Source organism: Punica granatum, chromosome 3, assembly GCF_007655135.1.
Source record: "Punica granatum isolate Tunisia-2019 chromosome 3, ASM765513v2, whole genome shotgun sequence".
Classification (NCBI taxonomy): Eukaryota; Viridiplantae; Streptophyta; class Magnoliopsida; order Myrtales; family Lythraceae; genus Punica; species Punica granatum.
In genome coordinates this window covers 27,823,909-27,850,329 of record NC_045129.1, presented here as the reverse complement: position 1 = coordinate 27,850,329, position 26,421 = coordinate 27,823,909, and the positions used below count along the sequence as shown (strand labels likewise).

Sequence of the window (26,421 nt, the reverse complement as noted above, 5' to 3'; positions counted from 1 at the left end):
ATAAAATATTTAAATGGGGCACATACATTGTCGGTGGGTGATCCAAGTAGAAAAGGGTCGGATATTTTTAGAAAATGTCCAAGGGACTGAATTGAACGATTTTAAAAGAGCAGGGACTGATTTGAAAATTCTGAAGAAATTGGGGACTGATTTGAAAATTCTAAAAAAAATTGGGGACTATGTAAAAATTACTGAAAATGTCCTAGGACTTATTTGAAATGAATTTGAAAATCTGGATTGATCAGAAAACAAAAAAAAGGCCCCTGGACTAAACTGAAACAACTTGGAAAGTTCCTTGGGATGCTTGAAAAATTCTGGGAATTCCAGGACTGATTGAAAAATAGTAAAATGACTGGGACTTGATTCAAAAGAATTTTTGAAATTCGGGGCAGATCTGAAAAGGGTGAAAAATGGTCCCGGGACTAAACTGAAACAATTTGGAAAGTTCTTTGGGATTTTTGAAAAAATTCTGGAAAATCCAAGGACTGATTGGAAAATAATAAAATGACTGAGGCTTGATTGAAAATAATTTTAAAATTCGGGGCAGATCTTAAAAAAATAAAATACGTACTCTGGACTGAAATGTGACAAAACTGAAAGTTCGTAAAATCGAGTTCGGGACAACTCCGAACCCACGCGACCCAAGAACACTCATTTCACATTATATCCATCAAGCAAGCAATAATATTCAGGAAATGAGCCCTAATCATGCCACTAAGTCGAGAATTTACCTAATCCGGAAAGTTGAGGGGCTTCTCTGTAAAAATAAATATAAAAATATAAAAAATCGTCGGATGGATCGGGTCGGATCGGATCGCCCGCCGGAAGGAGAAACCGCCCGGAAGAGCGCTGGGCTGGACTGGAGTGTGTTGGGCCGAATGATTTGGGCCGAGCCTGCGAAGAAAGAGAAATGGGCCGAGGCCCGTTAGCCGGCGGGCGGTCAGGGTCGCCAGGAACGGCGGCGGCGGCGCTGCGGGCGGCGATTCTCGCCCTTGGACGCCGCGGTGAGGGCCGGAATGGTCGTCGGTGACAGTTCTAGACACCGCCGACACCGCCGACACCTCACCGGAGTTTAAGCGATCGGAATCGGGGGAATTTTTCTATTTTCCAGTGACGGTTCCCGAATTCCACCGATTTCAAAATTCTCCGAAACTAGGGCAAATTTCCCGTTTTTTCTCACTGGGCTTTGTTCCTCTCCACCCGAATTGTATTTCTGTCAATTTAATTGCAATTTCTTCGCCTTTTCCGTTAAGATTTCGGCCAATTTTGGAGAAAATCGCGGAAACCACGATTTTGGGGGTTCTGGGCCGGCGGGGATCGCGGGCAGCCGGCGTGCGCTGCGGCCTGCCCGAACCCTTTTTTTTAAAAAAAAAATTAGGGCCGGCGGGTCACGGGTAACCGATCAATGCTGCCCGGCCCTGCCCGAAATTTTTCTTTTCTTTTTTTTTTCTTATTTATTTATTATTATTATTATTATTATTATTATTATTATAAATGTTTTTGTTTTTGAAAAAAAGTGATAAATTGGAAAATGACAATTTTGCCCCCCTGGAGCCGATGGACCGAAATTGGGTGCTAACAGCTTGCCCCTCTTTGGTTGCGTGCTCGGATAGAGGATGTAGCCAAAGACTATGAGAAACACCTCATTTGGTCCTGGCGATCGTCTGACCTGTTGCAAAATAGTACAAATCATAAATTAGTAAATGTAGACGCATACTTGAAGGACATTAAATGTGGACAAGAAGTCCGGAAAGCGATATGGACACGAAGTCCGAAAACCAGTAAAAGTGGACACGAAGTCCAAAATGCAGTAAATGCGAGCACGAAATCTGAAACGTAATAAATGTGGATATGAAGCTCGAAACGAAGTAGGTGTGAACACGAAGGGCATGTTTGGTTGTAGGAAATGATAAGGAATGGATTACCTAATCCGTACGGAATCCGAAATCTGACGTTTGGTTCGCATGTCATGCGGAATAGGTATTCCGGATAGTGCTACCAATCCGGCTTAGATCCGGATTGAGGGAGCCTCAGGTGGAGATCCGGATTAGCTAAGGAGCATCCGGAATTAACTGTGAAAAGACTAAAATGCCCTCGCAATTGTTCATTAATTACAAAAGCTGCCATCGTTTTATCTTCTCAATCCGATCCTCCCCAAACCTGAAAGCTCGACGATAGCACATCCTTTCTGGAAATCTCGAAAGAACTCCGCGACTTCAGCGCCTCCTCCATCAAAGCTCGATGCCTCGACGACGCCATTCCAGTCGGAGACTCCAGTCCGTGAGTTGAAGTTTGCTTGTCACTCACTTCCCCGCTTGAAGCACCTGAACTCCCGCTCTCTACCGAGGTAATGCGCTCGGTTTCTACCCCACGAATCCATTGTAATTTGCCTTCTGCCGCTGCTTATCAAGTCAAAGCTTTCAATTTTGATTCTAGGGTAGACGATTATCAAGTTAGGGTTTTCAATTTCAAGTTCCGGGAAGTGATTTTGAGGTTAGGGTTTGCGAATTCTCCCCCACAATTTCAATGTTTGTTTGTCGAAATATGTCTCAAGAAATGTATGCCATCCCTGTGATTTCACCTTTGAATTTGCTCGACACTGAAAGAGTCAAATGTGTATTGACTGGATATATTACTTTAGCATGAGATATGAAATTTTTGGCAAAATTCTTAGACCTCTGAAGAATCGATACGAACGTGGAGTTGTCTTGGGAAATAGGTGAGGCTGTATATGGGTATTTATTCAGGTGTCCGTTAGATATATGTCAGCTTCTTGCTTTTATTTCCATTAAGTGCATGCCATGGACAATACACCAGTCCTTATCACCACCAGCAGCACCATGTGAATGTTTGTCACTGTTTACATGGGAAGTGGCTTCTTTTATTGTTGATAATGCTGTTTTCTTTATTGAGATTGTGAGGAGTTGGACTGTACTCGGGAGTTCTCACATACGTGCCCTCGAATATTATTTGCTGCGAATATCTGCTGCGAATATTATGGATTCCTGACTGCGGTCAATGTTTTTCTATTGATGCAAACTAATGAAAGTTTTTGTTGGGTAGGTCCCATTGTTAAAAATAGTGGCTTCGCATTGTCCTCTTGCACGAGGAAAAGGAGCGTACTCCACTGCTCTTTTAAGGACCCGAAGGTATGTGCTCTCCTCCTCACTCGTTAAAGCCGAAGTAATTGCCACGGCAAACTTTTAATTTCCGCTGTGCTTTTAGATCTAAATACAGTACTACTAGAACTCAAGAATATGTCTATAGTTCAAGCTCGGTTGCTCCTCATGTTCTTAGGATCGTGTCAATCCACGTTTTGCTTTAAGGCATTGTTCCGGGGAAAAGGAAAAGGAACTTCATGAATAAGCTGACCAAATGATGAACAATTTCTCGGCTTTGTTTAAAGATTGCCAAAGCATATGCTTTTGCCTGAATATTATCTGCTAAAGATTGTCAAAGCATATGTGAAAGTGCAAGTTGATTAATCAAACTTATCTTTTCGAATTTCAAAACGCATTATTCTTGCTTCTTGGTTTTTTACAGCTACAATGACCTGGTTGCCTTATTGGTTGTTTGGTTATTCCTTTTCTTCTCAGAGAACTGTATCATGCAATGTGAAAAGAATGAATCTTGTACTGCTCTCCTTTGTCGCTTAGTGTGAGAAAATCAAGCTGATATCACAGTAAATTTTAGACTTAATATCCAGTTGGTTAAAAGGAAACACACAGTTGGGGATTCTGTACCTTTCTAGATATGATTGACTCACTTTAATGCTCACAAGATTCTCCTGTTGTATTGTGCATATTTATGGGCTGATTCTTTTTCCTGCATTTTGGTTGATCAATGAAATTTCTCATCTTTATTGTTAGAAAAATAAAGTAACCTGAATACCTGACATCTAGGTTGAGATGCTCCATGGTTCAAATTGAGCCAAAGAGGTTATTAATGATCAAATTCAGTCTCAGCTTAATCAAGTGCCTTTGTTTGGTTGAAAATATAGAAACTATTGTTTATATCAGGAGAAGCTATTCTTATGTTGGGAGAAAGTGTCGTAGATGGGTTGATGGATCTTCCTAAGCTAAACTTTGGTATAGTAGTGCCGCTTGCATTTTGCATTGAACTTCTGAGGAGTCAATTTGCTAAGATAGGTGGTACGTTTATGTGATGGGTCCTATAATTTTGACATAATCAAACGCACCTATGAGATCCATTCTTATAATATATTTTGAATAAATTTTGCAGTTATGGATCAGTTGAGTCTGCAGAGTAAGAGCAAGAAGAGGAAAGTCGTTGCTATAACTTTCTTTATTCAAATGTGTACTATATTTAGGAGTCTGATGGGAATATTGTTAGAATTAGCTGCTCTATATGGTCCTAAGCCAAGCATTAGGTCGTACGAGTTAAACTATTATGGCAGTAGGGATTATATTAGGAGGCTTGTATATGCGGATGGTGTGACTTGTACTGAACAACTAAGGATGGATATGAATGCTTTTTTTAAGTTGTGTCATATGCTTAAAGAAATTGGGGGTCTGAAAAATACAAAAAATATGCATGTTGATGAACAAGTGGCAATGTTTTTATATGTTTTGGCTCATCATTTCAAGAATCGAGTCATTAAACACCAGTTTGGTAGATCGGGTGAAACCGTAAGCCGATATTTCCACAATGTTCTCAAAGTAACTTTGCATCTACAAGCTCATTTATATAAGAAACCCCAACCAATAGTTGCTAACTCAGAGGACCAACGTTGGAAGTGGTTTAAGGTACCCAAACAAATGCCAAATTTAGTCTATTTAGGGTGCTAGAGAGCTAATATGGTGCTAATGTTACATTTTGGTTTAATGTAGAATTGTTTAGGTGCTCTAGATGGGACGTATATCAAAATCAGAGTGCCCGAGGTTGATAGACCTAGATACAAAACTCGGAAAGGTGATATAGCAACCAATGTGTTAGGAGTTTGTACACCAGATATGCAATTCGCATATGTTCTTCCTGGATGGGAGGGTTCTGCAGCTGATGGGAGAGTATTACGAGATGCTCTTTCTAGGGAACATGGACTTAGGGTGCCAACTGGTGAGTATAATAATTTTTTAGCATTCATAATATTAAAAGGTAAGCTTAATAACATATAAAGTAATATAGGTCTTTTGTCTATCTTTTTGAATATAGGTTGTTATTATCTCGTTGATGCTGGTTATACAAATTGTGAGGGATTTTTGGCTCCCTTTAGAGGTCAAAGGTATCACCTCAATGAATGGCGTCAAGGACATCGATCGAGAAATGATGAGGAGCTTTTCAATTTGAGACATGCATCTGCTCGTAATGTCATTGAACGGTGTTTCGGCTTACTTAAGATTCGATGGGCCATTCTTAGAAGTCCTTCATTTTATCCTGTTAGGGTGCACAATAGAATAATAATTGCTTGTTGTCTACTGCATAATTTCATTAGGAAAGAAATGGCTTTTGATCCTATGGAAGACCAACTGAATGAAACGGTTGATGACAACTCTAATGAGGATGTTGATCTTATTTCTAAGATTCAAACATCAAATGTTTGGAGTAATTGGAGGAAACAGTTGGCAACTGATATGTTTACCGAGTGGAACTCATCCACTACATAGTTATATGTTGTGATTGGGAGTTGTAATGTAAACTTTGAGGGGTTATTTTTTCATTTGTTTGGGATTGTATGTTGTACTGTCATTGCTTTCTGAAGACAATATGTTGAATCTATTTCAATGCATATGCGTTTGATTTTCCGAAACTCTTTCCATTGCATATATTCAATTAACTACAGCTCCTTATTGCTATTTATTATGCAAAATAATTATTTATATCATGAATGTGTTCTTAGTATTGAAAATGTAAGGCAGTTCTGCTTCTGTTACTTCCCAGATGAGTAAGAGTAGCAAAAGGAAATGGATTATGGCTGAGGATGCAGCGCTCATATCTTGCATGATTGACTTACGGAATATGGGCAGTCATAATGCCGACACAGGGTTTAAGTCTGGCTACTTGCCAGAACTTGAGAAAATGCTATTCGAAAAGCTCCCGAATAGCGGTATCAAGGCGAGGCCTCACATTGAATCTCGACTGAAGACACTGAAGAGGGAATGGGCTATCGTGTATGATATGATGCTTAACACATCTGGCTTTGGATGGGATTCAACACGGAAGATGGTCACAGCGGAAGACGATGTTTGGGAGGCTTATGTTGCGGTAATAAATACTTTATCTATGTATTTCGATATCATATTGTTATGTTTATATGTTATGTTACTAACACTCTATTCTTTATGTTTTTAGAGTCACAAAGAAGCCGCTCCATTTAGACAGAGAAGTTTTCCTCATTTCGAAGAATTATCTATGATATATGCAAAGGATCGAGCTACTGGAAAAGATGTTCAATCTGTTAAAGATATTCTACAAGAGCTTGATATTGAAGATTTGACTGCAACAGCCGAAGAAGCGGATGCGAATCATTCAAATCCAAATGAATCTGGCAATGCAAATACCCCTACATCAGGAGATGTTTCCCGTGCTCATCAGCCACCTACAGATGCAACGGGAAGTGCTTCTGCAGGTAAAAAAAGGAAAAAGAGTGAAGCTGATTTCTCCACAATTTCTCATGATGTGAATACAATGGCCTCCGACATGAAAGAGGCTTGCATTATGCTCTCGAAGAGTGTCCACTCGGACGTCCTTCAAGAGAAGTTCCTTGAACTTCCGGGAGCTCTTCGTAGTGTGGAGGGCCTTACTTCAGCACAAGTTCGCATGGCAATTCAAAAGTTCGGAATGCATCCGAATTATATCCTGTTTTTTTTTGTACTGAACCAGAACACAGCTTGGAAATGGTTCAGGATTTCATTGCAAATCACTGAAGCGGGACAACTAGGTATATTTCTTCGTCAAAGCTTTTTGGGACCTTGCTGATATGATGAAAAAGCAGGTTGTGCTAATGTTGAAGTAGTAGTTTGAAAATAGTATTTCTGGGACCTTTCAGTAGTTTGGACTTCTATTATTGCAAATTTGTATTTGTGTTTGGACTTTCAGTAGTTTGGACTTCAATTATTCAGTTTGAAAGTAGTAGCTTGTGTTTTCGGATGAATGTTGTATCAAGAAATGTGTAACATTCCTTATGTTTGTTGTTATTACATTTTGCCTTGATCATTTAATTACGCAATATGTTGGGAATAAGCTAGTCACGAATTTGGGAATAAGCTAGTCACGAATTTGGGGGCAGTCGCACAGGCGATCATCAAATTGTTGCAGAATGGTTTTTGATGATTCACAATACGAATGCAATTGTAATTCTTACGATTAAATAAAGGGAAAATGGCACTTTGCACGTGGGCCTATCCTTTAATAACTGCAAAACTGCCAAACAGTGATTATTTGAAATGTAAATGTAGTAGTGTCACTACCAACAAAATTCATATAACAACAAAATTCATTTTTAAAATTAATTAATTTTTAAAATATTTTCCTTAATAAAAGTATTTAATATGCATAATTATTTAATTAAACATTAATTACAAAAAAAATTTAAAATTTTTAATTAATTAATTTTTAATATTAAATACTTAATAAAAGTATTTAATATGCATAATTATTTAATTAAACGTTAATTACAAAAAATGTTTTAAAATTAATTAAATTTTAAAAATTTTTTATTAATTAATTTTTAAAATTTTTTCTTAATAAACGTATTTATTATGCATAATTATTTAATTAAACATTAATTACAAAAAATGTTTTCAAATTAATTAAATTTTAAAATTTTTTTATTAATTAATTTTTAAATTTTTTCTTAATAAACGTATTTATTATGCATAATTATTTAATTAAACATTAATTACCAAATATGTTTTAAAATCAATTAAATTTTAAAAATTTTTAATGAAATAATTTTTAAAATTTTTTCTTAATAAAAGTATTTAATATGCATAATTATTTAATTAAACATTAATTAAAAAAAATGTTTTAAAATTAATTAAATTTTAAAATATTTTAATTTTTTAATTTTTTTAATTTTTTTCTTAATAAAAGTATTAAATAAGCATAATTATTTAATTAAACATTAATTACAAAAAATGTTTTAAAATTAATTAAATTTTAAAATATTTTACTTTAGAATTATTTAAAATGTTTTTAATTAAAAAAATATTACCATTAAAGTTATTTATTTATCTTATAAAACCCATTAAATTTAGCATCAAGGGCATTCTTGTCATTTCACCATATTTCTATTCTTTTCCATTCCTCATTCAATCCAACCAAACATCAGAATTTTAAATCTCTGTCATCCTATTCCCTCCAACCAAACACAAAAATTTCATCAGACTTTCTATTCTATTCCCTGTCTATTCTGATACTGCGAACCAAACATGCCCGAAGTCCTGAAAGCGGTAAACGATGACACGAAGTCCGAAAGTGGTAGATGAGGACACGAATTCCAAAATGTAGTGGACACGGACACAAAGTCCGGAGTGTAGTATGTGGGGACACGAAGTCCAAAAATAGTAAAAGCGGACACAAAGTCCGGAAAGCAGTTCATGTTCGGAATGCAATAAATGAGGACACGAAGTCCGAAATGCAGTAGATACGGACACGAAGTCCGGGAAGAAGCAAATGAGGACACGAAGTCCAGGAAGAAGCAAATGCAGACACAAAGTCCGAAAAGCAGTTTATGCGGACACGAAGTCCGGAAAGCCGTAAATGCGGACACGAGGTCCGAAATGCAGATGCGGACACGAAATCCGGAAAGCAGTAAATGAGGACACGAAGTCCGAAATGCAGTAGATACGGACACGAAGTCCGGGAAGAAGCAAATGAGGACACGAAGTCCGAAAAGTTGTAAATGGGGACACGAAGTCCGGAAAGCAGTATATGCGGACACGAAGTCCGGAAAGCCATAAATGTGGACACGAGGTCCGAAATGTAGATGCCGACACGAAGTCCAGAAAGCAATAAATGAGGACACGAAGTCCGAAAAACAATGAATGCGGACAGGAAGTCCAAAATGCAGTAAGTGCGGACACGAAGTCCGAAAAACAGTAAGTGCGGACACGAAGTCCAGAAAGCAGTAAATGCGGACACGAAGTCCGGAATGCAGTGAATGCGGACACGAAGTCCGAAAATCAGTAAATGAGGACACGAAATCCGGAAATCAGTAAATGAGGACACGAAGTCCGAAATGCAGTAGGTGCGGACACGAAGTCCGGAAAGCAATAAATGAGGACACGAAGTCCGAAATACAGTAGATGCGGACACGAAGTCCGAAGAACAATGAATGTGGACACGAAGTCCGAAATGCAATAGATGCGGACACGAAGTCCGGAATGCAGTGAATGCAAACACGAAGTCCGAAGAGCAGTAAATGAAGACACGAAGTCCGAAGAACAGTGAATGCGGACACGAAGTCCGAAATGCAGTAGATGCGGACATGAAGTCCGGAATGCAGTGAATGCAGACACGAAGTCTGGAAAGCAGTAAATAATGAAACGAAGTCCGAAAAGCAATAGATGCGGATATGAAGTCCGAAATACAATGAATGCGGACACAAAGTCCGGAAAGCAGTAAATGAGGACACGAAGTCCGAAGAACAGTGAATGTGGACACGAAGTCCGAAATGCAGTAGATGCGGACACGAAGTTCGGAATGCATTGAATGCAGACACGAAGTCTGGAAAGCAGTAAATGAGGGCACGAAGTCCGAAAAGCAATAGATGCGGACACGAAGTCCGAAATGCAGTAGATGCGGACACGAAGTCCGGAATGCAGTGAATACGGACACGAAGTCCGGAATGCAGTAGATGCGGACACGAAGTCCGGAATGCAGTGAATGCGGACACGAAGTCCGGAATGCAGTGAATGCGGACACGAAGTCCGGAATGCAGTAGATGCGGACACGAAGTCCGGAATGCAGTGAATGCGGGCACGAAGTCCAGAATGCAGTAAGTGCGGACACGAAGTCCGAAAAGTAGTAAATGCGGACACGAAGTCCGGAATGCAGTGAATGCGGACACGAAGTCCGGAAAGCAGTAAATGAGGACACGAAGTCCGAAATGCAGTAAAGATGGACACGGAGTCCTGGACGCAAAGTCCGAAAAGCAGTAAAGATGGACACGAAGTCCGAAAAGCAATAAAGATTGACACAGAGTCCTGGACGCGAAGTCCGAAAAGCAGTAAAGATGGACACGGAGTCTTGGACGCGAAATCCGAAAAGCAGTAAAGATGGACACGAAGTCCTGGACACAGAGTCCGAAAAGCAGTAAAGATGGACACGAAGTCCAGAAAGCAGTAAAGGTGGGCATGATGCGAAAATGCAGGGAATGTAGAAGCAACGACTAGTGTTAGGGAATGGCGCGGGGCGCCGAAGAGGGGCGCTTGGCATTGGGTCATGGTTTTGTTGGGATGGTGTAGTAGTAGGCGTGGCTTGCATTGCCGCCGGGGTGGTTGTACTTTGCTGGAGGCCCGCTTTGCCCCTCGGGCAGTTGTGCGTCTGATCTGCCAGAAGCCAACCTCACCATTAGGGCGGTTGCTCGTTGCTCTGCCGGATGCCGACTCTGTTGCAGGGGCGATTGTAGTTTGATGGGGACGCCCCGGTCTTGCGATGAAGAACTCGAGTTCTAGACGAAGTGCCCACGTACCCCGAGGGATGGGGAATCAGAGTCCGCCGTAGTTCCGGCGTTTGTTGTACCTGTGATCCTGACATCAGTAGTAAGTCATGGGATTACTAGCAATTTATAAGCACAGGTAAAAGAATGTGTTCGCGACGCATGATCTTCAATTTCGGGTCGCTTGGACGACCCGTAGAGAGTTTTTGCTTTGGCGATGTGAATGAGATCCCATTTTCGAAGGCCTCAATGTGAGGCCTCCAAGGCTGCTGTTAGCCATGAACGAGCATATCGAGACATTCTCAATGATGCCTTAGCGGCTCTATCGATTATTCGATGCGCCCGTCGGCTTAGGACCCTTCTCGTCAAGGCACCGTGGGGATTTTTTTGCCTAGATTTGATCAGACTTGGTCTGACCATTTCCAAAATGCTATGACTAGACCTCAGAAAGGAATGTCTGGGATTTTCGGCTTTGTGGTAGCCTGTTGAAGGGTGGCTGTGACCCATTCTGGAGTTATGCAAAGACAAACAGAAAACAGAAAGCTTGGGGGGAACGCGTTGCCCCAGACTAAAAGGATACATGAGTTCACGCCTGTAGCGAGATGTACCATTTTTCCTCTGTTCTTCTGTTGGGTAGGCTGTATCAAACTGCTTGGATAGCATGCTCGGTTTGCTAACTGTGCTTGAGGAGGAATCCACGCTAGACGGTTGAGCTCTGTTGGAGGGCTGATCGAGGATCATGTTGGAGTAGATAATCTGGCCACTTCCGTTGAGGATCCCTAGTCCACACGATGTGTGAGAGACTAGGGGGTTAATTTTATCTATCTCTCATTTTGCTCTCATTTTGCTATGGTCACCCACCTCGGGACCGCACCTCTCAACCTAAAGGGGAAGAGCTCTCATTTTGCCACGACCGCCACAATAGGTTTCCGATCCTGCCTCTCTTTTACCCTAACTTTTACCTAGGTCGCCCCAAAAGGGGTTTTCGACTTAGCGGGCTCGATTCTTTTATCTCTCGAGTTTGCAAGGGTGAAGGTTTCGAAGGATTCAACCTCCGAGTGCATTGTTTTCTATCTCCGTCGAGGAGTTGTGTCTGCTGCTCCCCTTTTGTCGGGGTTTGTTGATTTTTCAAGATTGGCGACGCCGGAGTTTTAAATCTCGGTGGTGCCTTGTTTTGTTCATTGGCAGGCTTTTTCCGCGTCTTTTCTCTCTCTCTTCATTGGGGGGTTTTTCCCGTTTCTTTTTGCTTTGTTTTTTTCCTTGCAGTTGGGGTTTGTTTTGTGCCCCCATGTCTTTGTTTGAAACTCCACGATTTTGCATCGCCGAGTATGCTTTGGTGTGCTTCGCCTCGTGGAGACTTATTGTGTGTTACTAGCCCTATTTTGTGAGGACCGACTCTCTTGGAAGTTTGACTCTCGTGCACTCGGAAGTCAAACTCCGTGTCATTTGCCCTTGCAAGCATTACATGTGAATTTCCCTTGTTATCTAGGAAAAGAAAATGTCAAATTGCCCCATGTGGAATAGGGAACTGAGGTTGTCTCGGCGCGAATGTTGAACGGGGATGCCCCGGTCTTCATTTGTTGAAGTGGCCCGTGGTAGGCGTCTGGTGTGATGTCTTCGATCATCTCTTGTTGTTCTTTCCAGCGCGTGCCTCTTGGAGGGTGCACGCTGTTGAAGCCACGGGATGTTCGAGGAAGATGGTTGCATCAATGATGAGTGATTCGCTCGATTGTCCTTGTTTTCGACTTCATAGGGGGGTACCTCATCGTCGGACACCTCCCTCGTCAAAGTATAAGGAAAGGGTCCGAGACCAGTTCTCAAGGAAGCGTGAACTCGTGCATCGCTTTTCGCCTGTGGTCAATGTGCCCCTGTGAAGGATGACAAAGAAGACAATGCATTAGGCGATTATGCGGGGAATATGTGGTAAGAAATATGAGGTGGTCCCATAGGAAAATCCCTTTTTGTCCCGTGCGCGACCCATGGGGTGCCACGTGTAGGTGGCATTTGTTTATGGGAATCTAGTTATCACTACTCTGGAGTGGTTAGACCGTGACTAAAGTCACATAAGCATATTTTCCCTAGTTGCGGGTAAGCATGCGCAGTCGTCCTAGGGAAGGCTCGAGGAGTCGGGTCCCATGAGGACATGCGAGTCGAACAGGTCCAACAGAACTAATAGGGCGTCGCAAAGACTGTCCTAATGCTCCATTGAAGGATTTGTTCATGTCGAGAGCCCATTTGTGGGAATGCATTTAAATTAAAGCAAAAGAGAGCTTAAAGAAGACTGCGCATGTTGCCCCCGTATTCAATCGGCGACCACAACAGAGGTGGATGAGATCCATTCTTTGATCAAAGGCATGATCTTGGTGGTATCTCCTGCGATCGAGAGTTGGGTCATGCTCTGCTTGTGGAGCTGTCACTTCCGGTCTTTGCAGCGAAAGGATTAGACTTTCTTCTCGGAGTATCGCTTGGATGAATTTGAATCCAAGTCGATTTTGGATTTCAGATGAGCCTGAAAGCAGTAAATGCGAGGTGTCAAAACCTGAATGTAGTAAATGCTGGGCTGGAGCCCAAAAGCAATAAATGCTGGGCCGGGGCCCGAAAGCAGTAAATGCAGGAACGAGGCCCGATACGAGGCCGAAGCTCAAAGGTGGGGCCGAAGCCCGATGAGGGGCCGAAGCCCAAAAGTGGGGCCGAAGCCCGATGCGGGCCAAAACCCAAAAGCAGGCTCGAAACCCGATACAGTAAATGCGGGGCCGGAGCCCGATGCGGGGCCAAAACCCGATGCAGTAAATGCGGGGTCGGAACCCGATGCAGGGTCAGAGCCCGAGCCCAATGCAGTAAATGCGTGCTCGATAAGAAAGTGCAAGAGATGCAAAAGCAAAGGTCAATGCTGAGGAAAAGTGCAGGGCACTGCAAAGCGGTGACTCTGATTTTTCTTGCTGTCTTGCTTTGTGGAGCAAGGATGGGGACTTAGTGTTGAAATCCCAAGGAGCTGGATAAGAGACGTTTGTTGTCTCAATTGTGGTCGCTCAGTATTCAGGCTGTGTTCTTGTTGGGAATTTCCTGCAATGGGAAAAGAAAACAATGAAAGAGCATAAACTGTTCAGGATTTCAATGCAAGAGTGTAGGGAAGCGAACTGACCTGGTGGGCGTCGTGCGAGCGCATCGAGGGACGTATGCTGAAAATTCGGCACGGGCAGGGAGTGATGTGCTCGCACGACGTCTAGTGACGCGCTCTGTTGCATTGAGGGAGGTGTAGAGAACAGGCCAAGAAACGTGTTGGAACACGTGGAGGCATAGAGGAATGGTGAAGACTGTAGGTTGTCTACTAGCGAAATTTGGCACGACTCACCTGTCATGTGGGAATGCGTGGTAGCTGCAAAATAATAAATAAACAGAATACATGCGATGCATGAGTTTTGAAAATACTAATGCGGTCATTCATATTGACTAGGACGGTTAAAAGTACAATGCAAGTTTTGGAATTGAAGTCCTAAGTCGATTTTCCACTGCGCTCGGGGAGCAAGCAACCATCGTCATGGAAAGTCCTAGTTCGAGGGTCTAGCGGGGGTGTCTATCCTAGGGTGTATATGGACCCCCGCGAGCCCTTTTCCTAGACCTCTCCAAAGCGGCGTTTGCTCGTGCCAATCCCTGATCGCTCCTCTGTAGCTCGGCACGGGCCTGGGCGAGCTCTCTCTGTAGTTGGCGCTGATCAACAAGCTGCTTGTCCTTCTCTGCGACTTCTCGACGAAGACGATCTTTTCGGCTCTAAGATGAGTGAGCTCGGCTTGGATGACCATATACGAACTGGGAGTTACGCCGGGTGACCCGCCATCTCCGACTCGCGGAGAGTTGACGAGATCTTCGTGTCCTGCTGGACCCCATCTGTAGAAGCGAATGATGTATTCTTCTGTAGCCTGGAAATCCCACTCATCAAGGGTCGGATGCTCGGGGAAGTATGGACGCTCGGTAATCACAGTTCGCCACGCATCCAGGATCTGTTCGACGTTACTTTGGCGATCTGCGGGTGTCTGATCCTCCCGCCAAGTATGTTCAAATCTAGTTCGCGCCGTATCCTCGGGGACCGTCTGTAAGCCACCGAGCTGCCTTACTACTCGCACCAGAAAATAAGTGGTGGACCCCGCATGACTCATGAGTGGGACTCCATAAAAATCAGGACACCTAAAGGCCATGGGTCCGGGTGGCATCCACGCGGCACGCCACTTGAAGCCCCTTGGTGCTATTTCACGAAAAATTTTGATCCACTCAGAGACCTTGCGTCCTTCCACACGCAGGAGGGGTAGCAATCGAGAAATAATTGACCATTAAAATACATAATCGAGCGCACCAAACGCAGAGGGTTTGCGTGACTTTGGAGCCAAATTTATAAAAGCATAGGGGATCCTCTTATCCTTCGGTCGCATGTTCTCAAGACGCGGTTGAGGGACCGGATGGTCTCAGCCACGAGTGCTACCTCATAACCAAGCCCTCCGACCACTTGGAGGACAACGCTGGCCAAGGCCGCATCGATAAGACTATGCGAGCGAGGAAATAAGAGGGTCCCAAAGATTAGCAATAGAACAGCATGACATAAATGCTTTCGAAGAAAATCCCCTTGGACCCTATGTGCTCGGGACTCAATAAAAAAGAGGAGTTTCTCGATTGCAATCTCCGTGCTGCCGGAGTATGCGAGTTCAGCATTCAAACGAGTCGTAGGAACCCTGAGTAGGCGTGAGACTAGGGTTGATCGGGCGGTGTGGAAGTTGGGTTCTACAATGCCGTGGACAACTGCGGTTCGACCGATGAGTGTCCGGTACTCCTCGATGGTTGGCGTGAGCTCAGTATCCTGTATGTCGAAGACGGCGCGACTTGGGTTCCAGAATGCGATGGCAGCTTCGAGGAAATTCCAATCAACTTGCCGAGTAGCCAGCAAAGGGATATCCCTTACGAACGCAGAGATGTAACGGCCTTCGACTGGGCGTAATGCTCTCAATATACGGGTAATCTCCTCGAGCGGTGGTGTGACTCTGTTGATGCGCGGGCAGGAGATCGGGCATGACATCCCTTACCAAGATGAAAGGAAAATCGACTTAAGACTAGTCAATACAAATGACACCATAATTTTGAAATTGGATGATGCATGCAAGTAAAAAAATAAAATGCCAACGGCTTAATGAATAGTATATATCGTTGATCTCTCTCAAGAACAGAAAAGATTTAAATTGGCGCGTAGGCCTACCCAAGGACTGTTGTTGGAGTCGAGTTGGAGGATGGCGTGGAGCTCCGGCAGAATGCATGGTTTTAGTACTACAGGGACCGTGCTACGTAAGGATGGGGGCTCCCGACTCAAGGGTGTCAATTCCTTGAAATCGGGCGGGGATCTTTGGGGGCCTAATCGACGGTCCAACCGTGCGACGTACCCTTACTCGAAACCCCCTATCTAACCTGTGTTTCCTAAAATCGGTCGTGGGACGCGACCCGTAGGTACCTGAATCTAGTATGATATGCAATGTGCGTGCGAGAAATAAAAGTGCGTAAAGTAGATAAGCGGGAAATTACGGAAAGCAATAAATAAACAAGCAAACAAAGAAAGCGGGAATGAGCCCGAACCTTCTAAGTGTCCCCAGCAGAGTCGCCAAGCTGTGCGCACCCGAATTTCGTCTCGTTGGGGCTCGCATGCGCGAGCCTAAATGCAACGTGGCTTGGGAGTGTCCACCTTCCCGGGGACGCGCGACGGACGCACGTGAGAAGGAGTCGCCACTTGCCATTTTATGACTCAAAGGTCGAGGGCCGGCAAGTTACCCAGGTCTAGGGGTACGGGGTACATCTAAAATGCTAAGGCAATGGTCTGTACGGAACCGAAAATTCCGAATTCGGGGGTTCTATTACGTGTGGGCCTATATCCCACACGCCCTTTCGGTACTCTAGCTTGTCTAGGCTTGCCATTTTTAATTTAATTACTGCTTAATTAATTTCCGCTTATCTTATGCGTTTTGACACCGTAAATTCGAAGAAATACTCTAACCGTCCACTCTCCGACCGGGATTTTACATGAATATATGTATAATATAAAACCTTACATTGTTCTCTCAAATAAATAAAAGGCAAACTATAATGACTAAATCCCGGTCGGTTCGCATTCGGCCATGATTTCACTCATGCTCACCATATAGTTTTGGAAAAGACCGAAAATTAAATTAAATGCGCACTTGATGTATGGGGGGGTATTGGACCCCGTGATCGACAGTTATGAGCGTTGGACCCAGTGTGAATCGAGTCCTAAAGGATCGGGCTCGATCCGCATAACAATCAAGTGCAAAAGATGTAACAAGCAAGCTCAAATAAACAAACAATGGGGTTTTGCTATCGCCGAATTTACGTGAATTAACTGATTATTAACCGATGTATCTTGGCATACAAATCCTACCTTAAAACAAACAAAAGAGGTGATGGATAGGGTATGTAGCATTCGGCATTATTTTAACGGACCCGACAGACGTGATGTCCATAGTCAAGTCTCGAATGTGTGGATTGTTTTTAGATTATTCTGTATCGTGACAATATGACTTTTACAGATTAAGAGTATTTTCACCTAAAACCCAAAACCTAACCCTCTACTTGACTATTTGCCCATGTTTGATTAAGCCGAGTTTGTGATTAATTTGTTTTCTCATGTTTTAACCCGCTCTAAACACAAACCTATACTAGAGTGACGACAGGACAAGAACCGATAGTCATCCCCCTTGAATCTAAAAATATGTGTGTGTATAAAAAAAATCAAGACCACGTAGCACGCATTTCAATGCTTTTGAAATTGTGAATTTAAAAAGGGAGTGACTAACAGTTCTTGAACTGTCGACGCGATTATAGATTATTAATCGGTTCGTACAATTCATTTTAAAGAGACGAGTGATTTAATTTAGCCAAATTTAACGTCCCGATTATCCCGTATGTAGAATTTTAGGTTAATTAGAAATTTGCCGAATGCTTTAGTCTACGGATTTCGAGTCATCAAGATAGCCATTAGTTGATCGCCCGATAAACTCTAATTTCCGACATGGTCACATTGTATATAATTACAAAAATAAAATATTTAAATGGGGCACATACGTTGTCGGTGGGTGATCCAAGTAGAAAAGGGTTTGATATTTTTAGATAATGTCCAAGGGACTGAATTGAACGATTTTAAAAGAGCAAGGACTGATTTGAAAATTCTGAAAAAATTAGGGACTGATTTGAAAATTCTGAAGAAATTGGGGACTGATTTGAAAATTCTAAAACAATTGGGGACTATGTAAAAATTACTGAAAATGTCCTAGGACTTATTTGAAATGAATTTGAAAATCTGGACTGATCTGAAAACAAAAAAAGGCCCCAGGTCTAAACTGAAACAACTTGGAAAGTTCCTTGGGATGCTTGAAAAATTCTGGGAATTCCAGGACTGATTGGAAAATAGTAAAATGACTGGGACTTGATTGAAAAGAATTTTTGAAATTCGGGGCAGATCTGAAAAGGGTGAAAAATGGTCCCGGGACTAAACTGAAACAATTTGGAAAGTTCTTTGGGATTCTTGGAAAAATTCTGGAAAATCCAAGGACTGATTGGAAAAAAATTAAAATGACCGGGGCTTGATTGAAAATAATTTTGATATTCGGGCAGATCTTAAAAAAATAAAATACGTCCTCTGGACTGAAATGTGACAAAACTTAAAGTTCGTAAATTCGAGTTCGGGATAAATCCGATCACCCACGCGACCCAAGAACACTCATTTCACATTATATCCATCAAGCAAGCAATAATATTCAGGAAAGGAGCCCTAATCATGCCACTAAGTCGAGAATTTACCTAATCCGGAAAGTTGAGGGGCTTCTCTGTAAAAATAAATTAAATTAAATTTTAAAAAATCGTCGGATGGATCGGGTCGGATCAGATCGCCCGCCCGAAGGAGAAACCGCCTGGAAGAGCGCTGGGCCGGACTGGAGCGTGTTGGGTCGAGCCTGCGAAGAAAGAGAAATGGGCCGAGGCCCGTTAGCCGGCGGGCAGTCGGGGTCGCCTGGAACGGCGGCAGCGGCGCTGTGGGTGGCGGTTCTCGCCCCTGGACGCCGCAGTGAGGGCCGGAATGGACGCCGGTGACGGTTCTGGACGCCGCCGACGCCTCGCCGTGGCCGATCTGGGCCTCACCGGAGTTTAAGCAGTCGGAATCAGGGGAATTTTTCGATTTTCCGGCGACGGTTCCCGAATTCCACCGATTTCAAAATTCTTCGAAACTAGGGCAAATTTCCCGTTTTTTCTCACTGGGCTTTGTTCCTCCCCACTCGAATTGTATTTCTGTCCATTTAATTGCAATTTCTTCCCCTTTTCCGTTAAGATTTCGACCGATTTTGGAGAAAATCGCGGAAACCGCGATTTTAGGGGTTCTGGGCCGGTGGGGATCGCGGGCAGCCGGTGAGCGCTGCCCGGCCTGCCCGAACCCTTTTTTTTTTTTAATTAGGGCTGGCGGGTCACGGGCAACTGGTCAACGCTGCCCGGCCCTGCCCGAAATTTTTCTTTTCTTATTTATTTATTTATTATTATTATTATAAATTTTTTTTTAAAAAAGTGATAAATTGGAAACTGATAATTTTGCCCCTCTGGAGCCGATGGACCAAAATTGGGTGCTGATAGACCTGGTGGATTGGTTTGGTCCACATGCAATCCTCGTGAGTGTTAATGACGACAAATCCTCAAGTTCGAACCAATTGCAAAAGGGGAGATCGGGGTGATGTCCCAAACCAATCCACCAGGTCTATCAAATCATAGAAAATTGTAGAATGTACCTAAATATTTATGACAAATCATAGACAAAATCTTGTTACCTATTTGAGAGATTTGGTTTATCATATGGATCTCGTAAATCAGTAATTAGGGAAATCCGATATTTCCCGCTCGCTCACCAAGCTAAGCAATGTGTTTGTTTTCCCAATAATATTCAGCTCAACTCCACTTATCTTCAATTCAACATCACAATCATTACTTTTTTTATTTTTAAAATTTTTTTAACCATTCAATTCAATTTTTAATATTAAATTCTCTCAACTATTCATTACTTTTTCACAATTCAACAACACAATCATTACTTAATCATTATTTTTTCTTAATTATTTATTACTTTTTCACACTTTTTCTCATAATTCAACAATATAATCATTACAAACCAATTAAAATCAAAACTCAACTCAACTCAACTCTCAATCCAAACGCAATCTTAGTATGCCAGGCGGACTGGGCCGCACCTAGTGTTGCCCCTCTTGGACTCTCTATGGGTTTCTCAGGCCCACTTGGCACTAAACCCAAAAGTCCACTACAAAGACAAGCCTCGGCCACATTATCTTAAGCTAGCTTTTATCTTAATGATGACCTGAGTAAGCAGGTTTTTTATGGCCTCTTTTGCATTTATATATTGCGTAGAATTTCTAACTGAAGTATTAAAACTTCTCTAGTTGAATAGTTTCTATTTAACCTTGCTGAAACCCACATTTCTATGGTAGGATTGAATATCCAATAGTTTTGTACAAAATATACCGTCTTTAAACTCGAAAGTTCCAAAACGAACAGAGAGTTTGAATCTCATCGATCATCAGTGACATTTTTCTGCGCCCCTTTAGTTTTTCTGTCTCAATCATCTACTATATATGCCTTTTGGCCTAGCTTGTAATCCAAAATAAATATATAAATAAATAAATATATCATTGCCTTAAATTCGCTGCACGTCATGAAATTGACGGCCACTTGAGTTGAATTTGGTGTTGAAAAGTAGATTGAGTTCATGTAGGATCTCATTCTGAGGTCCCATCCCATTATTCACAATTGACCCTCCTGAACTTTAGTTGACATGCTTAGGACCACATTATTATTCTTTCTTGCTCAAGTATATTTCGGATCCCAAGAACGCATGGTCTCCTTTGTGGTTCTAAAGGTGTCTTCTAAAGGGGTTCAAAATTGCTTGCTCGATCACTTTAGGAACCATTGTCACAATATTAAATCCGGGGACTAATCTATATATATGGACTTACTTGAGGAAATATAAAATCGTAACTTCCCACTTTGAGGGAGGCCAATGTAGGAAGGACGGAAATAGGGAATTTCAAGGTTATTAGCCAAGAATATACCATTGCACTATATTTTCTTTCTCAAGTAAAATAATATTAATTAAGGGAATATTCCGGACATGAATGAAACACCCATTATTATTGTACGGACCCGAATGTGAACTCTTATCGGGGCCCGCATGCACGCTTTTGGATCGCGTGGCTTGGGAGTGTCCACCTTCCCAAGGAAGTGTGACGGACACGAGTGAGAAAGAGTCGCCACTTACCATTTTACGACCCGAAAGTCAAGGGCTGGTAAGTTACCCGGGTCTAGGGGTATGAAACACCTAGTTTTGCTAAGGCATTGGTCTGTGCGGAACCGGAAAGTCCGTGTTCGGGGATTCATGTTACGTGCAGGCCTATATCCCGCACGCCCTTTTGGTACTCTGGTTTGCTAGGCTTGCAAGTTTTACTTCATTTACGGCATAAATTAGGCTGCACTCGGCTTGCACGTTTGACACCGAAAATTCGATGAACCAAATGATGTCAGTTAAAAAGCCAAGAGAGAAGTAGACCTGTATGTCGGGGAATCAGTTCACAATCTTACGTTACAGTTCATCAAACCATGATGGTTGAATTCCTGCGTGAACCAGAACCGCGAGATATTGGGTTTACTTTTGTCTGGGCAAGTATTGGATCGATTCAATTGATTCGACTCTCTGACCGTTTGCTCACTGACTGAGATTCTTACAGAATGAATGTACAAAATAAATCCTTACAATGCTCTCAGAAAAAACAATAAATACAAATTACAAATGATCAAATCTCAGTCAATTTGCGTTCGGTTATTATTCCACTCTGACTCGTCATGAGTTCAGGAAAAACCGAAAACTAAAATTCAAATACTCTCTCAGTGAATAGGGCGTTGGACACCGTGACTAATGGTTAGGGCGTTGAACCCTAAGTGCAATGCGTCCTATGGGTCGGGCTCGACTCGCATGGACAAACAAGAGTAGAAAATTAACAAACAACATGCAGATTGTAGACAATTTGTTTGTTATTGCCGAGTTTACGTGGATTAACAAGTTATTAACCTAAGGGTATTTTGCAAGCAAATGCCATATGTTAAACAGACAAACGTGTATAAAACATTTTGTATTCGGCTCTATTTCAAGAACTTGACAGACATGATGCCTTAGGTCAGGTCCTTTGTGTGTGGATTGCTTTTAGATTTTGTTTTGTATTGTGACACTGAAATTCCACTGAATTAGCCAAACTCGTGTTTTGACTCTACATTTGGAACCTAAAGTTCCCCTAACCATTATCTAGTGTTTGGTTAGGTTGAGTAAAAGGTTAATCAGTATTTTGCATGTTTTGTGACAGAGATAACCATTCTAGTTACCTGAGTCTACAATAGGATGATAGAAATTCATCAGTGGATTAGAAAAGGCTTTGCAGATGAACTTGCACCTAAACAGGTAGCCTATTCTTATCCTGATACCGTAGTGTTTCCGTCAAGCTAACCCTAGGGCTGTCGCTAAATTGTGAAAAGACGATTTTTGCCATTTATTTGAAAATTGTTTTAATAAAAAGTAACCATCACAGTGCGGGCCACCTTGACCTGTAGCTGATGTCGACCAATTCCTTAAATCGTCCAGGGTTATGTAAGAACCCCGAAAAAGCCAAAGAACCGGTCGATCTGGCCGGAAGTGATCTAGAAAGATCTTCTCTATCCTGACCTGAGTTACCTGAAATCAGATAAAAACTCAAGTTGAGACACATAAGTCCCTTCTAAACGTCCGTGCTACATCGAACTGCGCGTTTCGGGTTTTGAAATAGACAAGTTTTGAAAAGGACATTAACGTCATTTGACAACTCATCGACGAGAGTTATCAGTTAATTGCCAATTCATGCAAACTTATAAGTGTGAAGTGGGTTTAATCATGCGAGCATCCCGATTAACCCGTTTGTGGATTTATGACTTGTAAATTATTGCCGAATGCAGTAAATGTGCGGGTTACAGACAATCAAACAGATCATGAATTAATCCACTGAATGAAGTCTGATTACCCAAAAAGCTTAATTTAATGAAAACGATTCATGACATGACGACCAAGACGGATTCAGCAAGGTTGAGGATAATTTGGTCAAAATGACCAAAATACCCTCGGAACCCAAATGGCTCCAAAAGAGTCATCGATACATGAATTCATGGATTTTGTTTGGAAAATGACATTTTGAAAGGAATTTTAATGCGGGATTTGCAATGATATTGAAATTTGCAATTTTTGCACAAAATTCGAGAAATGGATTTCATCGAGGTAAAGAGACCGTTCTTGACCCGAATAAGGTCGAGGAACCGTCGGCTCTTTCCTCTTGGGAATAGCCGTGGGTTTCCTTGACCCGTTTCGGGATTCAAGCGGTCTGTTTAACCCGATTTTGACTATTTCTCGCATGCTCAAACATGAAACACGGTAAATAACACGTATTTAACAAAGCCGGTATCACCATGAGTTTAGAAAACGCATTTAAACATACAAACATGCACAAACACGTTATTTATGGGATTGATAAAACGACACCAGCTCCATGGATGCGGGAAAACATAAAGATTCGGGAAACAACTCAAATCGGGGCAAGGAAACCGGTTATAACCCGAAGAACCAAAAAGGAACCATGGTTACCTTTCCTCAAACGGAACCCATGAGCTACTTTGGTCGTTCGGGTTTAAATCGGTCTCATCAACTTCGATTTAAACATTTCCCGACATGCTAGCACGCATTACTAAGATAAAAATGCATAATATAACTTGAAAGTTGCATAAAAATTAAATTTTGGAATTAAATCATGAATAAAACCCCTTATAACTCCATAAACACAACAAAAATTTAAAAGTCCTAGCTCTTCTAAATTGGGAATGGTTATACCTAGTCCCAGGATACGGGATGAGACTGTTAGAAGTCGGGTTGGATCGTTTGTAGGTCGGGTTTGGGTTGTTTTGGCTTGAACAGACCCGAATGGCAGTAAAGACCCAACTGGAACTTCTTCGACCTGACTGGGCACCTGAGAGAAAACGGATCGGTTCGGACAGCTCGAGTGGCTTCTCGGAGAGTGCTCAACTGTTCTGGAAAGCTAAGATTATGCTTAACGTCCCTGCGGTGATTTCGAGGGGAGAGAACGCATAGATTTTTCGGAAATCAAGAGAAAAGTCAGGTCAGCAAAACAGAAACAGACCCAACCGGGCCAGAACAGACTCGACTGGCAATCAGTAAAGAAACGGCTCTCCCGGAGTCTCCCAATGGTATTTTGCTGCAAGGTCGGTGGCTCTCGACTCCTAAGAGACCTCCGAAGTTGACTGTAGTGGTCGTTTCATTTCAGAGTTGTCAGGTTGACCCGTATAGCCCTACAAAGATCACGGAAAACAGAGCACTTCTAGAAACAGACCCGACTACGCAGTTTTCGGGACGGACGTCACCACGGTGGCTCCCGATGAAATTTTGATGCAAGGTCGATGGCTCCCGACTCTTAAAAGACCCCCGGAGGTGACTGTGGCAGTCGTTTGAAGAAAAGAGTCTCGGGTCGACTTGATATGCAAGGAATTCGGGATCAAAACCAACGGGTTTCTCCGGGATCTCTCAACTCCTAGACACCCTAGGTTCGTGTAGGGAGGTGGTTGATGGGTTTTGGCAGCTCAAACCGACCCGAAAAGGTGAGAAACCTGAGTTGGAAAATCTGACCTGAATTGGACCAAATTGAGTTCGGTTCTGTACTGAGCTGGTTCTATGGCTTAGAGGTTTCAAACTAAAAATCTAACTTTGGAAATGGACTGAGGGGATTGAAAACATGTGGGATATGAAGTTTGGTTAAATTTGGCTTTAAGCCGGGATGATGATCATCGTATTTCCGACTTAAGTTTTAAGGGTTTTACTTGGTTTTCAGTTTGCTCTTGGCTTGGTTTTGGTGGGCTGAAGCTAAAGGGAGTTGAGAGCATTTGTTTGAGTGAGAAATGCTAGAGAGAGAGAGTTTATGGAGGTGTGTGATTACGCTAATGACCATAATGCAATATATAGGCAAGCTTAATGACAAGATTAATGAAACAAAGTGTAATTAGCCTCTTGATTAGGCTTGGGCGGTTTGCTAATGAAGATGAGGATGAATTTGAACCATGGAATTGATGAAGAAGAGTTAAAATGCATTAATGGAGATGGATGGGAAGTTGGAGTGTAAACTTGGTTGATTGAATGATATTTTCAAAAGGAAGACAAAACGCAAGTTGGCTTCCTCCTTGAAGAATTCGGCCATGAAGGCGAAAGAGAGAGGCTAGGGCTGATCCGTGGGCCCCACGAGTCTTGAGGGAAATTCGGGGTGAAGTTCGGGTCTCGAATGATCGGGTGTTCGAGCTTCGTGGCTCAAACGAACGTCGAATTGTCATTGTACGCGCGAAAACGGTTCAAACGAGCCTAAGTCCGCAGTTGGATTTCTCAGAATGCTTTCTGAGTTGCTTAGATGATCCGGAGATCGCTGCGATCTCTATTCGTTGAGAACAGATCCCGAATGATTGAAAAAGTGCATCTGAGTGAGACCCTAAAAGCACTGTTCTGAGGGCCTAGATAGATTGTGCAATTTCGTCTGAGGATTTCACATTGAGCCTTGGGATAAGCAGCACTGGGTTGGCCAACCATTCGGCCTCAAGTTTCCGCTAAAGGGATCTCCGGTTATGAATTTTCGTTGAAAACGGTCTTTTCTGCTCTTCGGAGGTCATTCGGGAAACTAAAAGGGATTCTGCGGTTCGATTTGCCCAATTTTGTCTGTCCGTTGTAGTTTTCAGGGCAATGCATGGCTAATTTCGTTCGCCGATATTTGGTCAGATCAGTCTCCGGTTATGTATTTCCGATGAAAGATACGCTTGTTCTGCTTCTCGGAAGTCATTGGAGTAGTCTATGTGACTTCCAAGAAGCAATCTGAAGCAATGCTTATGCTCTGTAGAATTGCGTGGTATGACTGTATCTAATATTGGGCATTAACTTTCCTTAGATGAACCGGCGTTTTTGGACTTCCCTTGAAAAGTTGTCCGTATTCAGAAAATTGCTCCGTATAGAGCAGATGATCTGCAAAATGTGTTTCAAGACACTTTTCATCTGTTTGGCATCGCAATGGATTTTTGGAGTCCAATATTAACTATCTTCTTATGGTCGAGCGAACCAGCGGAAAATAGCATTGTACGAGTTGTATTCTGAAAACTCTGATTTGAATGCTGTCTGGGTCCTCTGTTTGCTTTGTATGTCGCTGGATGATTCGGTATGTTCTTCTGTCATGTGCTTGAATCATCTGCTTGTCTTTGTTGACTTGAGAATGAATAGCAATTTGCTGCTCTGTTGAGCTATCTTTTGTATTGATGCTCAAGTCATGGCCTGAATTGCTGTTGATACTGTTGTTTGAACTGGTGATCCAAAACGGAGTGCTGATAATTATTGTCAATGATCTCTTTGTATCTTTCTCTTGTATTTTCATGCACAGGGATTTTGTGTTGTTGAAAAGTAGATATGCAAATCCTCATGAAATCCTTCTGGGAGTGTTTGGGTCTATACAAAATCCAAATGATAACTTTTCCCTTGGACATGTTGGTTAAACTTTGACCATTTGTAGGAGCTGTAAAAGTTTGATATGGTATCAAAGTGAGTTTTAAGTGTTGTATGGACTCCTTACACTATGCTAGGCACAAAGTCCAAGAGT

General features: G+C 42.3%; 1 protein-coding gene across 5 annotated transcripts; it reads left to right on the top strand.

Annotated features, from left to right (window-relative positions):
* Positions 1 to 2,146: 2,146 nt before the first annotated feature.
* LOC116202076 lies at positions 2,147 to 7,157 on the top strand. Of its 5 annotated transcripts, none has more exons than XM_031533590.1 (6): positions 2,147 to 2,347; positions 3,064 to 3,149; positions 4,243 to 4,766; positions 4,851 to 5,076; positions 5,899 to 6,222; positions 6,310 to 7,157. In XM_031533590.1, exons 4-6 carry the CDS (start codon positions 4,987 to 4,989, stop codon positions 6,934 to 6,936), a joined length of 1,041 nt encoding a protein of 346 aa, XP_031389450.1. In that variant the 5' UTR covers positions 2,147 to 2,347; positions 3,064 to 3,149; positions 4,243 to 4,766; positions 4,851 to 4,986; the 3' UTR covers positions 6,937 to 7,157. The 5 variants fall into 5 exon arrangements, with proteins under 5 accessions (XP_031389450.1, XP_031389453.1, XP_031389451.1 ...); XM_031533593.1 differs by lacking the exon at positions 4,243 to 4,766 and adding an exon at positions 5,173 to 5,242 and having other exon boundaries at positions 6,310 to 7,154; XM_031533591.1 differs by lacking the exon at positions 4,243 to 4,766 and adding an exon at positions 5,173 to 5,322 and having other exon boundaries at positions 6,310 to 7,154.
* Positions 7,158 to 26,421: the final 19,264 nt, after the last annotated feature.